This window comes from Nyctibius grandis, chromosome 2 (assembly GCF_013368605.1).
Source record: "Nyctibius grandis isolate bNycGra1 chromosome 2, bNycGra1.pri, whole genome shotgun sequence".
Classification (NCBI taxonomy): domain Eukaryota; kingdom Metazoa; phylum Chordata; class Aves; order Nyctibiiformes; family Nyctibiidae; genus Nyctibius; species Nyctibius grandis.
Window position 1 is genome coordinate 107,464,876 of NC_090659.1, and position 17,225 is coordinate 107,482,100.

The window sequence follows — 17,225 nt, forward strand, 5'->3', positions numbered from 1 at the left end:
TTTATAGGAGTTCATTGTGTTAATGAGCAGGATGTTAAAGATGCTACAAATCTATGTCAGAAGGTCAACTTTTAGGCTCAACTGAACCCATCAATGGAAAAGCCAGCACTGGCCTCAAATTAAAGCATGTCTAGGAGTAGATATGTGGAAAATGTCCAGCAGATAATACCGACTGCTTAGACTCCAAATTTAAAACTAGAAAGCCAAATTTATTCTTAGAAAGTTTTATTAGAAGTTGGCTTTTTTTTTTTTTTAAAGCTGCAATATCTACAGCAGTTATTGCAACAAAACCATTTCAGCTTTGTGCCAGGCACCAGAAAGTCTATTTCCTGTTAGTTTTCTTCTAAATAAAAGAATATGGCTAATTTATTTGCAATGTCTAAACTAACATTTTTGACTGAAAATAAAACCTGGGAAAATCACAAGCAAATAATTTTTAACTATTTTATACAGGAGATGCTATAACTCCCATTATAAGCCATGGTAACGCCAACATTCTTCCGTTCTACTATCAAATTAAACCAAGAGAGCTTTGTTCAAAGTAAAAGGTAGAAAAGCATTACTAAGAGTACAGTATATACACACTAGCATATTACATCAACAGTTCTACCAATGTGAAGTAAAAAATGGGATCAGAATTTAGAAATCACACTCCTATTAAATCCAACAGTTAACTGTAACAGACATCAGACTGAAATAGTTTTATTAACTTAAAAAAACCCACCAAAAACCTGGCGTATTTTTGCCCACTTAAATTTTTTGTCCCCCCCCTTTTTTTTTTTAATAGCACGACAAAATTACCTTCTTTTTGGATCGAGGCCTTGGCTGTTCCTCGTATTCTTCCCCAAAAACAGGAGGTAACAAAAACTCATTTTCTGTATCAAGCTCCTCAGTTGCTGGAAATACATTAACAGAAACTTATTTCTAAACATCTTTTGAATAATATTGGTTTGAAAAAAAAAAAATGAACTATACCAGTGTGTATTAACATAAGGGGTCCGCAAAAGCACACATATAATCATTACCAAAGACTGGATTTCAGTAAGATTAAATAAACCTATTCTTATTTTGAAAGTAAGGCAAAGCTATCAAAATGTTTATTTCTAAAGAATTTGTAAGGGACACAATGCTCAACATTTTCAAGCACTATCTCAAGTCACTAAGGCAGCATTTCTTACTATGGACCTTTCCACAATTTTTCCTGCCTAGGCACTCCCTGGTATTAGGAAGTTTAAGTTACAGTGAGAATGAGCAGCTATGAGTGGAAAAAATACAAATTAACTTACTACATGCACTTTTGTTCATGTATGTCCATCATTTCTACTCATGTTTTGTATTATATATAGCACATTATACTGGGTTAAAAACATTAAGAATCAGAATGTAAACTCTTTCAGAGAAACTGGTTCTGGTTTTAGTCTACATTTATAAAAGTGGTGGAGGTCTAGCTCATTATGGATATTACAGTAATTTCACTAAACAGATATATGGTAATATGTCAAAGTACTAATTAACATTTCAGAGGTAGGATGAAGGACTATTTCAGGCAACAACGTGGAATGAGACAACATATGAATGGATTTAATGTTTCAAATTTCACCTTCATTTACTTTACTGAACATGGTTCATTTAGCCATCAAACAATGTCTTCATTCAAAACTGAATGCTCTGCTGATAGTTAGTCTGAGTTCACCACCTTACTACTCAAGACACCATTCAAACTGGTCCAGATGAAATAGCACTCACATGCAAAGATTTCAGAACTTTGTTCCAGACTGAACTCCAGTCCTTCGCGTGCTATCACAAAGAATCTCATCTCAGAAGCACTTCAGTGTAATCCATATCTATTAAAAACTGCCATTATTTACTATTCCACTTTGACCATCTTTTTCTTCCATGGTTTTTCTTGTGTATCAAGCCTCACTTATAAAGAGGGTTAAAAATCTAGCATGCATCTGGCTAATAAATTTCTTAAGACTAAGGTCAGACTAACCCCTAGACTTGATCTTTAAATTAGACATACAGCAAACTGAGAAACCCAGTCTGGGCATCTAGTGCTGATATCTATGGCACAAGGCAAAAGGAGACTTTCAACATCAGATATAGAAGCTATCCAGGGGAGGTATGAGAGTTGTATGTCTAAGAGAAGCTATGTCAAGAGAGACACTAGCTACAGCCAGGAGCTTTCTTGGATCTTGGATTGATTAGGACATAGTACAAGGAAACAGACACTGTTGCCTGCATTCTGTAGAGTGTTAGAAATTGTAATACATAAACCCAAGACCTTCTTTCAAGAAAGGTCTCAAAGTAGTGATTTTCCTGCTAATTCAAATAACACTACCTTTTTCAACTACAGGTATGGACATCAACAAGATACCAAAAGGTAACACGAGTGATGTGCAGCATACCAGCTTGCAATTTTCTAACAAACTTGAGTGGGAAATTTGCTCTTTTGTCATTTCTGCTCTAAAACACCATTTCCCATGGAAATACCTGGTGACTGAAAAATGCATTCATTATTGTTTTCCATGACACATGCCATCTGAGTCTTTAAGCTTTCAAAATAGCTTTCTAAATCCATGTCCAAAACCAAGTGATGCAGCCAAGTTAATTTGAGAAAGGTTAATTCCCCTTTTTCTTCGCATTCTGTTTCAAATACTGTATTTAGAAAGATGGAGGAACTATTTCAGAAGTCCCCAGTCTTGCAAAGACATAGCAAAGTTTTACCTAACAGTCAACTGGATCTTGCAATCAAATAAAGCTCCTCTGAAAGTGGGATGAAACAAAGTACAATGGTTGCCCATGATGTCTATTTCACAATATTTATTAAAACAACAGAAAAAATACCTCTTGGAAAGTCTATTTCGATATCAAGGTCTGGTTCATATGGAACATCAGGCAAGCTTGTCCGAGCCTCTGTTTCTGAGTTTAATAGATTCGACTCAACTATCACACCTGTTAAAAAAAAAAAAAAAAAAAAAAGAAAAAACTTGTTATTTTAATCAACACATGGATTAGTCAAAACAGGGCAGATTTAGAACATTAGAAGCTGCGTAGTTCTAAAGTTGCTTGTTCTGCTCTTCGCCATCCCAGGTTTCATTGTTCTTGGGATCTCAGATTTACTTCTCCAATCTGATTTCCTTCAAACAGAAAAGACACTTCCTAGCCCATCTGTCCTTCTTCATTAAGATGAGTCAGCAAAGCACGGATGTAGAAAGTCAAATAGTGGTGAATCTGGATCATATCAACCAATCAGAGAACTCAAACAAGCTTGACAAACCTATCTGTTTTTCTACATGATTCTGCCTGCAACAGAACAGACTTTCAAGTCTGTGAAAGAGATCCTACACAAGCAAACAAGGCAGGCAGAGAGAAACAAAAGCTTGACCTCTTTCCAGCTCCTGGAAAAGACAGATTTCTCCAAATTCTCTGCAAACGAGGAAGCTCTGATCCCATACTTCTACTCACTCAGCTAGCTGTACTTAGCAACAGAGAGCAAGGAACTGCAAATGACAACCTTGCAGCACTACCAGAAATGTCCAGCTTTAGTGGGGGAATGGCAACAGTTTGGAAAAAAATAAGCCTCCTGGGACTGCAGCACCGTTGGCCTCCTATACACCAGGCCCAAAGCATAAGTTCATGTCATTTGTCAACATCCTTTGAGACATCCGTTGAAAGAGCTTGAGAAAACCCCAAAATTTCACCTGAGTCATGGAAAAAACCTCAAAATCTAGTTTTTGGAAGAGAAGGCAAATTCTCCTGGGAATATACAGAAGACACTTGAGGATTTGGCAGGCAGAGCCAGGAAAGAGCGGCAAAGAGATATGTGCACTGTGAAAATATCATTACGGGATATGCGAGATTTTTTGATCTTCAGTTGTAAAGCTGTCGCAGATAGTTCTCTCCTTTAAGGTGAGCTGGTGGGATGACAAGCTATTTCAGCATTACAACTCCAATGATCTATCAGCTGATACATTACTACCTTCAGAGAGATGGTACTTGCAGGTCAGGACCAATCAAGCGAAAGCATCGTTAGGTCACCTGGTTTTGTTGACCACTGTTCCACTTGTGAAATGTGTATGTCTCTTAGTTTTAACAGTCTCCACTCCCCCACGCCCAACATAAAATGTGCCTAGTAATGTGTTACTACAAAGAGATCAGACCCCTGTCATATCCCACCTAGTTTAGAGAAAGTTGCGTTCACACCTGTAAGACACAGCTACGGAGATCACTTTCCCTAAACTTTTGACTTGAGTTTTTCTGGGAGAAAGAATGGATTGGTTTTGGCTTGGTTTGAGTTACACTGAGAAGAAAACATGTGCATGCGATCCTGGGTGACTGCTTGCCATCGGCAGGGAGCTGGTGCAAGCAAAGGGAATGCCTGTGTTTTTAAAGATGAAGGTCTGGTACAGCACACCGAAGTCGCACAACAGACTTCAGAAAGTTTTCTGTATTTCAAATGTGCTAAAATGATCTTTAAAAATATTTAAATAATTAAGATTTTAACTTAATGTAAGAACTCAATTATAGCACTGTTGTACTCAAAGAATCTTTCCCTAAAATAAAAAACAACAGCCTTTCTCTTGATTCACACACACCCACATATACACCCCAGCACTCCAAAGAGTCAAAAACTCGGCAGGAAACTCACTGGCCACATCAGAAGCTTCAGCTTTTCCATCATGTTCAGGTACCATCCCTGACAAGTTCAGTAGCTTGGTTTCCAGAGGATTTGAGGGCACTTCTCCCCTCAGCTCTTCTATTGCTGCAAGGATTTTCTCACTGCTATCCAGAGTAGTGGGCAACAAGACTGGAACTGGCACCTATGCAGGTGAGAGACAGGGAGAAAGGGATCATTAGAAAAGAAAAAATGGTGCAAACAAAGCATCAACAGCAGTCAACATGGAAACAAACTCTACCCCCCTCTTCTAAAAGACACAGTTAATACAGATTAGAAACATATCACTTCAGGACAGGCTAACAAAAAATGCTGTCAGGTTAAAAAATTCAATATAAACAATTGAGAACAGAAGGGAAAGCAGGAAAGGACACAAAAAAAAATTAAATATGACAAAATATAGAGGGTCAAAGTAAGAACAGAAGGGACTTTGGAGCTTCAAACCTGTCCGACTATAAATTCACACTAACAGTTTGGACAGATCAGCATCTTGTTTTAGTGGCTTGCTTGTGAAATATGAAATTTTAGGAATTCAGGGTTTTTTTTCCACCACTTGGATGAGATTTGGTACATAAGTGATAACAAATTTAACTTACGTTATCTTCTTTTGCTGGCACAAGGTTCATTTTTTTTTTGCTTTTCTTCCTTCCTTTATCCCATTCTGCCACCCATCCCCAACACAATCTTTCAGTTTCCCCATTACCAGAACGAATATTCCTGTTTAATGCTTATTGAGCAAACTCAAAAGTATCACTCAGAATTGTTCCAAAAAAGTTCAACAGCACATGATTTTCACACTGAAAGCAGGCAGATAGGTCCTAAATAACAACCAGGAAATTAAGTGCCACGGTCAGATTTCTAGTGCTTTTTCAATAAATAGTGCCATAGCATCCTGCAGTCCTTCAGATGGACCAGAATGAGAACAGTCAATCATACAAAGTGGTCCCACACATGCATGTGAATGGATGCCAATTTAAAAATGAAGCTGAAGTCTCACTTACAGGAACAGGAACCGTTGTAGGAACAGGAACATTTTGACTGTACATGTTCATAGGCACCGGAACATAGACAGGTACAGGAATAGGCACTGGGACATACTCTTTTTTCCAATCATCTTCTATTAAAAGAAAAAAGAAAAAGGCAAACACTGCCAGGTACTTAAATACATTTTACACCTGCAGTTTAGGGAAAAAAATCAGAATATTTGCAATATGTTCTAAGACAGTAACAGTTAAATAAAAATCTGCAATGAAGAAATGAGTAGTTCCAGTTCAGTTCAATAGTTACCTGTCTGACAAGATTTTGTCTGCATATGAGGTTTACAGTATGTGGCTTTTGTCATTGTCAAAGGCTTGCAAAGAACTGCCTTGTTCTTCATTTCTCTGTTAGGCGTTGGAGAAGGTGGTGGTGCTGAGCCCTACAGACAAGCAAATAAAAGAGAACATGCTGTTACATCACACTGATTTCAACAGAAGGTTTTGATACTTTTCATATATGAGATACTGAAAAGGAAGCTCACAACAGCACCACACAACAGCATCAACTATTATTCTTTAACTGCAAGCTATTCTACATCTCTAGTAATGAGCTGCTGCCACTACCAGGAATGTAACATAGTTGTATTTTGCTCAGTCAGGGCTAGCACTTTGATTAACAACTTCTGGCTCATTTTCCTTTTCTTTTTTTTTTTTTTTTTTTTTTTTAAGATACTCTTCAGATATTCTTTTTTACATTCTTGTTTACATTAAAGTGCAATTTAAGCTATTTTATAACTTAAAAAATAATTTTAGCTGTAAAAAGTATTCACTATAAGTGGCCCAAGGTTGAACCTTCTTGAACTATGCTATAATCCAAAGATCACATTTTAAAAAAAAATTATTTCTAGATAAAATATTATCTCGAACCAATTTTTTAATACCTAATGTATGAACTTGGGGCTCCCCCTGCTGGCTCTACAACAGTGACAGCAAATACTTGGGACCATCACCATCACGTCATGCTCAAACTGCACCCTTACAGTCAACAGGTAAAAACCCTCTTGTTCCAGACATGGTTTTTGTCCCCTAGCACCTGTTTTAGAACCTGATTTAAGAAACAAACTGTCACTTTTATTTGGTCATATGTAGTAAGACTAGTCCCACGTACCCTTTTAAAAATGAAAGGAAAGTCAAGTCATAAGAACAGCAATAGACTTTATTTAACAGGCGTACATTTAATAAAATATTTTAAAAATGTTGTATCACATAGAGCTTTTACAAGATCTTTAAAAATTTATGGCCTGAATTAACATCATGAAACATAAAATACTAGATGTTTTGAACATGATAGTTTAGCTTGTCTGATGTCACTAGTTACCTAAGCAATCTTATTTTCTGTGTTTTTTATCAATATATTTTATAATGCCATCAAAATACTTTTACTTAAATCTAAGATTTACCTTACAGAAGACTATTTTCGTTTAAAAGGTGAGCTAACGGAAAAAAATATTATTAATCATACTTTTGACAAGCTGACAAAAATTGAAACTCAAGATAAAGGCTGCTGCTCCACTGACGATCCCCACGCTCCCAGACAGCAATCCTGCAACAGGTTACGCTTCCCTACTCTGTTACCTGCAGTAAAGTCAATCAGACCGTGAGCACCAACTATTCTACTCTTGGGAATTATAATTTAAGATCTGAAGCTTTATATTTTCAGCCTCTGAAAGCTGAGATACAACCTTAATATTCTAATCAACCAGTGAAATTTCTCTTCCTGTCTCTACACTCAATAAAATACACCTAATCAGTCTAAACATGTGAATAAGTCACACATAGATGGTGGATTAACTTTAAGCAACACGTTCCTGCACTATAGATGTAAAACACATGGCTGATGATTGGTTTCCCAGAAAACATTGAAAAGACAATATAAACATTTAAAAATTTAATTTCAACTACTGATGTGAAAAGACTAAAAAAACTCCATAAATTTAGCTTAGTATCATTCAAAGATACTGATTTTTTGTTTATTAATAGCATCCCTTTAAGCCACCCGGATTTCACATTTTAAATACATCTCATTATGTTATATATATGTTAAAATATTTGTACTTACTGTTATTTTTGTTCGGGGGGTTTGACAGCCCTGATCTAAAAAAATGTAAGAAACATTTTTAGAAATTTTTTTTCTGGTTTTCAGAATCAAAACAAATTTCAGTAAGCAACTCAGACAACATCTATTATCAGGGCAACATTAAATTAACAGCACTTGATCAGTACTGTATGGCAGGTGAGAACTGCACACAAGACTTCTCATTCGTAGGCACCTCACTACTCCGGCACTGAACCTTACACAAAGGCAAACACTACGTCAGTGCTCCATCCAGATGTGAATATAGCTTTTTGCAGAAGAGCAAATTCCAAAATGTTCAAATACAAAAATGGCCATACAAAGAAGTTGTGTTGTTATAATTACATTAATTAAAAAGCTGGTTTATTTGAACTTTGCCTGACTTGCCATTTAAACCACATAAACATGCATTCAGCCCCTCCATCAGCAAATTTACACAGTACCTATTGCCAACAGGAAAAAAAAAAGTGCAATGTATTCCACTTATCTAGATACTTTCATTCCATTCTCATTTAGTTTCCATTCATTTATTTTCTTTTAATTCCATTTAATTTTCTTTCTTTTTCATTCCTAGTGCATTTATCTGCTCTCTGTGACCAAAACACATTTTGAAAAGAAGTGTTTCCACAAAGCAAGTAATAACGAACCGGAGCACAATTAAAGAGGAAAACATTTTCTGTCCCCATTATGATACAACACTAAAATTAACCTAAAAAAAAGATTCGTTTTTTTAGAAAGTTATTACAAAACTGTTTGATTACCTGACAATGTTTCAGCTCCTGAAAAAGCAATAAAATAAGGTGCTAAGATAAAAAATAGCAAGAAGATCAATGTCGTCTCTGATGATAAACTAAAAAAGGGTAATCTCTAACGCAGTTTATTACAACAAATAAATAATTCACGCAGCTTTAAATTTTTCATTTAAAGGAAGCATCTTGTTTGCCGTTTAGCAGCCATAAAGCAGCACATACCATAGTGTAAGTTCTCAGGTCCTTTCTGGGTTGCCAGATTTGGTTCGTTTTGTTGACAGTAGAAGCGGAGCAAACAGTGCTGATCACAGAAGTGCTTCATCTCGCCACGCCACTGCACCTTCTCTTTGAGAGCTCCTTGAGACTTACAACAGTCACATCGTGCAGCCTTAATGCAAAGGAAGATTTGGACATTTTTAAACAAGCCTTGGAAAAAAATTATTTCTACATTTTAAAAGCTTACGTTTTTTAAGAGTACTGAAGGATCATTACCGCTACACAGTTAAGTCTCACTCATGCAGGCTCTATGATAGTTACGCTGCCTTCTCACCTGTGTATACAGGCACATCTGTCACTTTATTTTCAATTGTTTGCTGGGGGTTAACACCCAGAATGAGTCTGCTTTGTTTCGCTAAGCCTTTAAAACTTGCTCATTTCTAGACAGTCAACAAAAAAATGAATTTTATACATCAATTTTAATTAATTCCATTGAAGCATTCTGCAAAACAAGAGCAGAAAGTGACTGAGACTCCTTAATGACCCTCTTGAATCAAGGACAAGTAAAGTTTGTTTTTACCCCCCTAAAGTTTGGTGTTGTTTTTGTTTTAAGTCACAAACAGAATCACTTCTCCAGGTATCAAATCAGAGCCCTTTAGTGTAAATAACTTTTATATTTCCATTATTTTAGTAGTTTGACAACAAGTTTAGATTCCAATTATTTAGTTCATCAGTTTCTCTAGGATTTATAAACAATAGCTCTCAAACTAAAGAGGTTTCCACAAAATCTAGCTAGCACCTAACCTGAAACTCAAAACTTTGTTCTTCTGTATCCCTACCTAAACATTTAAGTAATGTATTTCACCAGCCTACATGACAATTTCATGATGCATCACTAAGACAGACATTGTTTTTCTCCAAAATAGATTCCACTGAATTTAATCAGCCATGCTGTAAATTATCTGAACAGTGGTAGACAAAGTTTCAGATCTTCAAGTAAGCAAAGAATTGTTGGCACTACTGCTCCCCTTGATACTGCTTGCAACCTCCATCCTAGAGCAGTCGTTAAAAAAAGAAAAGCTTTATGGATGCTCAGGAATGCAAAACAAGTCAACCTAATAGTATAGCCAGGAGAGGAATAGGGAAGTTATGATAATATGCAACATAAAACATTAGTACGTAAAACCATACGCAACATTGCAGTTATGCTCTGATGGCTAAAAAAAAAAAAGTCCAACTGTAGTTCTTGCAACTCCAAAAAAGTATGAACAGGCCCATTAGTTCAAATTTAAAGAGTAATTAAATGTTGAGGTCCTTCTCTGTACTTGAACGGTCCAGCACCATAGAATCATAGAACGGTTTGGGTTGGAAGGGACCTTAAAGATCAGCAAATTCCAACCCCTCTGCCACAGGCAGGGACACCTTCCACTAGACCAGGTTGCTCCAAGCCCCACCCAACCTGGCCTTGAACACTGCCAGGGAGGGGGCATCCACAGCTTCTCTGGGCAACCTGTTCCAGTGTCTCACCACCCTCACAGTAAAGAATTTCTTCCTAATATCTAATCTAAATCTACCCTCATCCTCTGGCAATATAAGAAAATCAGCTCTCAGTTGTAATTTTCTGATATTTAAGAGGATATAGAGAGAGATTCAATTCTAACAGTACAACCAGCTTTCAGTTGAGAGCAATCAAAGCTGTGGCTTCAGGATCACCTCACATAAGCGCCAGGTGCCCCTGGAAGGGCAGGTACTTCTTTCCCCCTTGCTCTGTGCAGGTGTCAGCAGCAGTGCTTTCGCACCTGTAGGGTACACAAGGTGAGAGACCTCACAGCACTGCATTACCCCTGTCCTCCCTCAGTTTTTGTTACATTTGTCACTTCGACTTTCTGCTGATGCTGATCCGGTTCATTTTGCAGCAGAGATGTTCTCAGTAGGACAAAAGAGCAAGTAAGTTGCGTTCTTGGAAGGGAGTGTGGAAGAAGATGAAGTTGTGGAGTGTTGCCAAAATAGCCTAGATTTATCAGTTCAGGGAAACTGTGAATTCACACCTTTAATGCAAACGCATCTTCCAAAGCCATCAAAAGGCTGAAATACCAGTAGAAAAAAAAAATATGTATAATTCACTCAAATTTTAATTCTCAAGCCCACCTAACACTGATTAAGAATGACAGCTGACCCATGTACAGAAAAGCCCATGTATTCTGACCTGCTGCACACTGCTTCACTACCAAAGCACCACTTTCTACTCAGGGTTCTTTTTCCTTCAAATAAAAATGTGACACATCTTGTCAAATGCAGCAACTACAGCCTTCCTGCAACTGTTTTCTCCCTCCTCGTTCTGCTCTTCTATTTAGGCATTTGAGTAAGTGTATTATTGTCTCTCCTGGGCTGCTAAGGTATTTAGGTGAAAAAAATTTGGTTTGCTTCTACATGGAAATTACTATTCCTTAGCAAGCCCAAGATTGCTTTATAAGGATGCTTCACTTCTCATCTCTACATTTGCTGCACCATAATTCTACTATTTCCATATCATGTTTGCAGTCAATACTATACACCCTTCCATGCACTAAAGTTTCCTCCTACCTGCTTGCTCTCCCCACTTCCCTGACCATGAAATTCACTGAAAGCAAAAGTATGAATTAACAATTTTCTGCTTCTCCTTCCTTCCCCTTTCCATTTGTTTTCATTTGGGATACTGGCATTCTATTTTAACTGAATCTCCAAAATACCCGCCTTCAAGTCTGCTCTATCTCTGTGTTTCCAAAAAGTCCATCTATCCTCTCTGTGCTCCAACTGCACGCAACTCCTTTGCCACTCGTGACTGCTTTTTGGTCCAATTCTTTTCCCAGGTCCAACTTCAACATGTTCAAATGGGCATGGTGATTAGTAAAAATCACTAATGTTTGCCCCAAACTTGGCTTAAAACAGAGTTTTCACATTTGGGGCTTTTATTTGAATTTTTAATCCTACAATGACCTATTCCTAAGTGTTGTCCAATGGTTTGGACCGGTATTAAATTGACCTAATCTTAGCTGTCTATTCTGAGTTCAATCCGCAATAAAAAAAGAAGCAAGAGATGTTTGCAGAGAGTGAGTGATTATAAGAGAAAGGAGATGAACTGTTCTGAAACAGTACCTACTTGAAATTGAGATGCCTAACTATACAATGGCTAAATTTGGACAAGAGAAATTCCACAAGGTTGTCCTCCCGCCTTTATCATTTAGATTAATGCTGGCTCCATTGTTTCGAATTTTACCACTGCTGACAATCATTGCTATCTGAGCTCACCAGCCACAATAATTTTTCTATGCCTCAGACTGCAGTTCCCCACCTCCTACTCAGTCTTTGCTGAAGACACCTGACCTCCACTGAATACACAGTCATCACCATACATGCTCACTCCAATCAATACTCCACTGTAGCCTTGAATGACCTGTAAGCGCACTTCAGCTGTAGTATTTTCAGCAATGTTTCACAATGTAAATTTAAAGAAACAGATTTCTGTGCTGTTCTCGGAACTGTATACTCTTTTCCAAGGTACTTTCAATGCTCTAGTACAAGTAACATCAGATGATTGAAACTGTCAAACATCAGGCTACTAAAATAATTTTATTAGAAATTTCCCAGGCATTTTTCAGATTATCATCCAAACCATGACATGCAATTGAAGTTTACAGGAGGAGCTCTAATAACTCAGGAAGCTAACCTCAAGACACCAAAAATTTTACCTCTCTTCTTAGAGGTGCTTGGACATCACACAGTAGAAATTTCCTCAAAACTTGGCACCAGCTGGTAACTGTAGCTGTCACCCAACAGATGATCAAGACTGAACTGTTCTTTTACATTTCAATCCCTCATATTAGGTTTGAAGAACAATTCTAGATAAGTCTGATGTGCTTCTAATACTTCTAAATAAGTCTCTCATGCTTCTACCACTGCTACCTTCTTCTGGCTTTCTGAGAAGAGAATTTTGGCATTCAGGGAAGCTCTCCCATAATACTTAATTATTTTTAAAAGTTAAGATGTTTCCCAGATAATACTCTACATGAGAAAGATGTGTCCATAAAAAAAAAATAGACAAAGAAGATGGAGACAAACACTTGTTTAATGAACACAATGCTCGTGTTAAAACATTACTAGGTTATTACTACTTATTACTCTTCATGTATACATTCATTGAAACTCCAAAATAACACTGGACATTGCATAAATGAGACAAAGCTCATACACATGTAACTATTCTCTTAAGAAGCTAACAGACTAAACAGCAAATGAAGTACAAATTCAGGAAGGGGTCTGTATCTATTCTCTCTTCCTATATTTTGATCATTATCTCTATATGGCTAGATAAGAACATCAGTTAACAATGCACTACCAAGTCTAAGATATTTGGAGTGACTTTTATAAAAGAGAGAGAAGTTACCAGCAAGGATGTAAAGAAAAAAAAAGACAATTTTAGCAAAACACACAACTTCCCAAAACCTCTTATATGTCTTCCCCATGTAATAAATCCCAAACTTTTATAACTAGAACTGAATTAGGCACAGGCTTTAAGAAGTATTTGAAAAAAAATGACAACAATTCCACATCATGTAACACTAGTTCCACTAGCAAGCCTAAGATTTAAAAAGTAAAAATATCTAACACTTCAGTATCATCAAAAGTATCAAAAGTCCCTAGTCACCAGCAAGCCTGTTTAGATTAAATTGCCTTCTCATGGTGTCATGTCTAACTTTCCTGTACCACAGTACCAACAGCATTTCTTAAGCAGATTTCATGGGTCAATTAAGTTGGCCACGAATGAGAAGGATAAGTCAGAAGAGAAGTCAGAGTTTTCAAGTGGTTCTCAAACCTCAGAGTACAAAGTTCCATAGAAGTTTATGTACATGTAACTAGTTTGGTATGCACACCCCGAGACTAGATTCTTTGCTGAATCACCAAGAGATTTTTAAAGCATACTAAAGCTTTATTAAGTTCTCTATCAGAAGGCACTTTTTACGTAGGGATAAATTTCACCCCATATCCCAAGTTTTAAGGCATATAGATTAAATACTATTGTATGAAGTCAACATTTTAGTAAGTTTAAGAACTTTGCAGCCAAGCTTCGTCACCCTATTTTCACATGAGACAGAAGAAACACCTTCTGGTCTTCAGTAGTTTTCTTTCAGGGATGTCAAACAGGACCCTATGTACATTATTCAAAATAAAGACTTCACAATGTTTAGCTATAACATTTCTGAAACCAGCCATTCCAAAATATCAGATATGTCTTCAGATTCGTTTCTTTTATGGTAGGTAGATCATCTTGAATTACAGGACTTGTATCTAGCCCTCTAACATTTCAAGCTTTTTATTGCCTTCCAGGCTGTGTACAGAGTTTTGGTAAGGTGATGGAATTTTGTACTGTCTTTTTTGCAATTGCATCCACAAGTGTAGTTCTTGTTTTGATATTATCAGTGTAGTTTTCCAGGATGTTCACACCAGAGATCAAATATTTCATCCATGGTACTAATTGCAGGTTAAACCCAGTCCAATTTCACCTTTATTTCTTTCAAAAATATGAAACCAAAAAAACCTCTTAACATGAACTCTTTGCTGGTTGTGCTTCACAACGTAGTTAGGCTTCCAGAGATTTAGAAATAGATGCCATCTGTTTGATTTAAACTTTTATTAGAATTCCATTTGGTCTTGCTTTTCCCTTTGGCATCCTTTCCATGGGGAAATATTGAACAATCAAAGCCTCTGCAGTTCAAACTGTGGGAAAGGGAAAAGGCAAAAAAGGAGGCAGAAACAGGAACAAGAAAAACTCTGCTAACCTAGTTTATCGTCAGTCAACTCAAGGTATCATCCAGCTGCTATTAACAGTGTTTTCAACATTCTGAATACACATTTAAGAAGTTTTGAAAATAAAAACATGGCATCAATTGAGGAGAAAAAATTGGAATTGTAAAGTAACAAACATACATAGTAGTTTCTTGTTTTTCTGTAACTCAAGACTTCCTCGCCAAATGAACTAATAAAATCAGGTGGTAGAAATGCTGCTCTAAGATCTAAGAATACTCAAATGATGAAATTAATACATTTGCTTATCATGTAGCAAATGCTTTGCTGAAGTAAGCCATATTTGCTGCACAGTCCTTGAGATATCCTCACACGTGCATTTTTGGTTTTTTTAACTGTGGAGCTCTCGTCAAAAATTCTGAGTTACTTGCCTTGTAGTACCAGTCCTGAAATTTTTTACAGCACTCTTCACTGCAGAAATCTCTCACTACACCATCAAGTTCCTTAGTTGCTCCCTTTTTGCACAGCTGTGAGCAGTAATTACAAGTAACACATCTCAGTCCTAACCGTCTTGCAAAGTCTTGTTTATATAGCAGCTTGCAGCCTGGAAACAGATTTTAAACATTAGGAACAAAGTAATTTTTACAGAGAGATATCACAGTTAAGAGTTAAATATTGAAAATTAAATGAATACAAGAAACAGCTAACAACTGGGGCTTCACACAAATTCAGGTTGCATAATAGACTGTATTTCAAGACATTTTTACCTAAATACTTTTCCTGCACAGCTCTATGGTTTCATGTGATGTCTGCATCTTTTTCAAAACACTACACTTGAATCTGTGCTTATCAAATCCCTGAATAAACAGTCAGAAAAAATACATAATTTTCTTTTCATATAGACCCATGCAAAAGCATTGACTTGGAATGACATTGCTCAGTTACACATCCTCAGAATGCTAGATATCCAGACAATGACGAGCAGAAATTTTAAGCTAGACAACACTATCCACTAAAACGATACCTATCTTCCAGGATCAACTTATTTCTATTACTACTTTCTTTCATATTAATACAGCAAACCACTTAAGTCAACTCATTAATTTTTAAGAACACTAATAGGTACAAGATGACCTAAGAACTGAGGAGTTTCTTAAAAAAATTTAACTGTAAGGTAAGCAATGATCAGTACTGAGAATAATTATGCAATGATAGGAGTTTACATATGAAATTTGTGTAGGATTTGTATGCAATGAATCTTTTTTCTTTTCACATCAGGTGGGTTTTTTTTTTGAGTTTGCTATGCAGTCATAATTTCAAGGTTGCCATAATGAGAGCTATATTTGTCAATAATCTGATCCTCTCTCAAGCAAATTAGAAAAGACATTCTAATGTATTAAATGCATTAAAAGATGAATACTGTAGCTATTATACAGGCTATTTTAAGAATATAATGTATTTAAACTACCTCAAACCTAGTGTCTATTCAGCTGATGTCTAAATCATATACCATATAACTCTGTAATTGTGCTAATTTTACAGAAGAGAACAGTATGAGAAGATTAAGTAATTGTCTATATTAAACACTGAAGGGACAAGATAACATCTACACAGACCTTTAATCTAAGGTATTGCACCTGTTTTTATGATCTCCCAAATATGACAGTACCACCAAGACCAGAACTCAAGCCTTCCAAGTGCCCACTCTTCTAGGGCATACAGCCTAACACAAACAGACTTCTGTACTTCTGGTAAGTTATGAAACTCAGTATGGAACATACATGCTGCACTTCCTCTGGCATACGGAGTATAAAAATACTATAACTGTAATGTATTCAGTAATTTCAATTAAGTGACTTGTACTGTTCTCTATTAGGGTAGAATTTAATATGTGTGAAACTGAGATACTATTTTAAAATCACTAAAAGCACAGGAATGCAAGTGAAAGCTGCAGCAGACAGCATCTTCCAAAAACAAGTTTTAACTTGCAATGCTACAAGCTTTGCTAACAAATTAAATTTGCTAGCAATGTCAAAACAAGACAGTTATAGACTATCATACAAATAAGACACTCTAGGTAATAAATGAGTTTTTAAAAAAATGTTTTTTTAGTTATATATCTGATTCTTTAATAACAGAATAAAGAAAATTACTAACACAAAAAACAAGCAGTGCAGATGGAAAGTCCCAAATCAAGCAATCATCCTTACAGTTCAGCTAATTCAGATATCAAATACACTGCTCTGAAGGAAATAATAATCCTGAAGATAGCAGTGTGTGCAAGCTATTAGTTAAAAGTACCCATTAAAGCACTGAAAATTTCTTGGCAGTATTTCTTCCTGCTGGCTGTATCTCGGGGCATCAGATTCTTTCCACTTCCTCACAATTCCAGAGATAGCTCAGCACCACAATATGTTCTCCTCTTCAGCTGTGCCTTAGAAGAGCCATTCAATACTGCATCAACCTTTCAAGACTACAGATTAGTAGAAGTACTCTACTACCAATCAGGTAAGCTATGTGCACCTGGCTAAATAGTCTACAAAAAGGAACGGACAAAGTTGACATTCTTCTGAGCTGCTAAACTATAGGGAGTAAAATTGAAGAAGATACTGCTGTTACATTAAAAAAAGTTACCGTTAAGAAATTTTTCATTCTGCAGTCAAATATATCCCACATCTCTGTGACTCATG

General features: G+C 36.5%; 1 protein-coding gene across 10 annotated transcripts in view; it reads right to left on the reverse strand.

Annotated features, from left to right (window-relative positions):
• ZMYM2 (zinc finger MYM-type containing 2) overlaps window positions 1–17,225 on the reverse strand; it is a 92,545-nt gene that overhangs the window by 13,061 nt on the left and 62,259 nt on the right. For all 10 annotated transcript variants that reach the window (XM_068395613.1, XM_068395611.1, XM_068395612.1 and 7 more), the window contains 8 exons: window positions 14,967–15,139; window positions 8,761–8,926; window positions 7,775–7,809; window positions 5,966–6,095; window positions 5,680–5,795; window positions 4,652–4,823; window positions 2,848–2,955; window positions 802–896 (listed from right to left, as the gene is read on the reverse strand). In XM_068395613.1, the coding sequence (XP_068251714.1) occupies window positions 802–896; window positions 2,848–2,955; window positions 4,652–4,823; window positions 5,680–5,795; window positions 5,966–6,095; window positions 7,775–7,809; window positions 8,761–8,926; window positions 14,967–15,139 (995 nt within the window). The remainder of the gene's footprint in view (window positions 1–801; window positions 897–2,847; window positions 2,956–4,651; window positions 4,824–5,679; window positions 5,796–5,965; window positions 6,096–7,774; window positions 7,810–8,760; window positions 8,927–14,966; window positions 15,140–17,225) is intronic.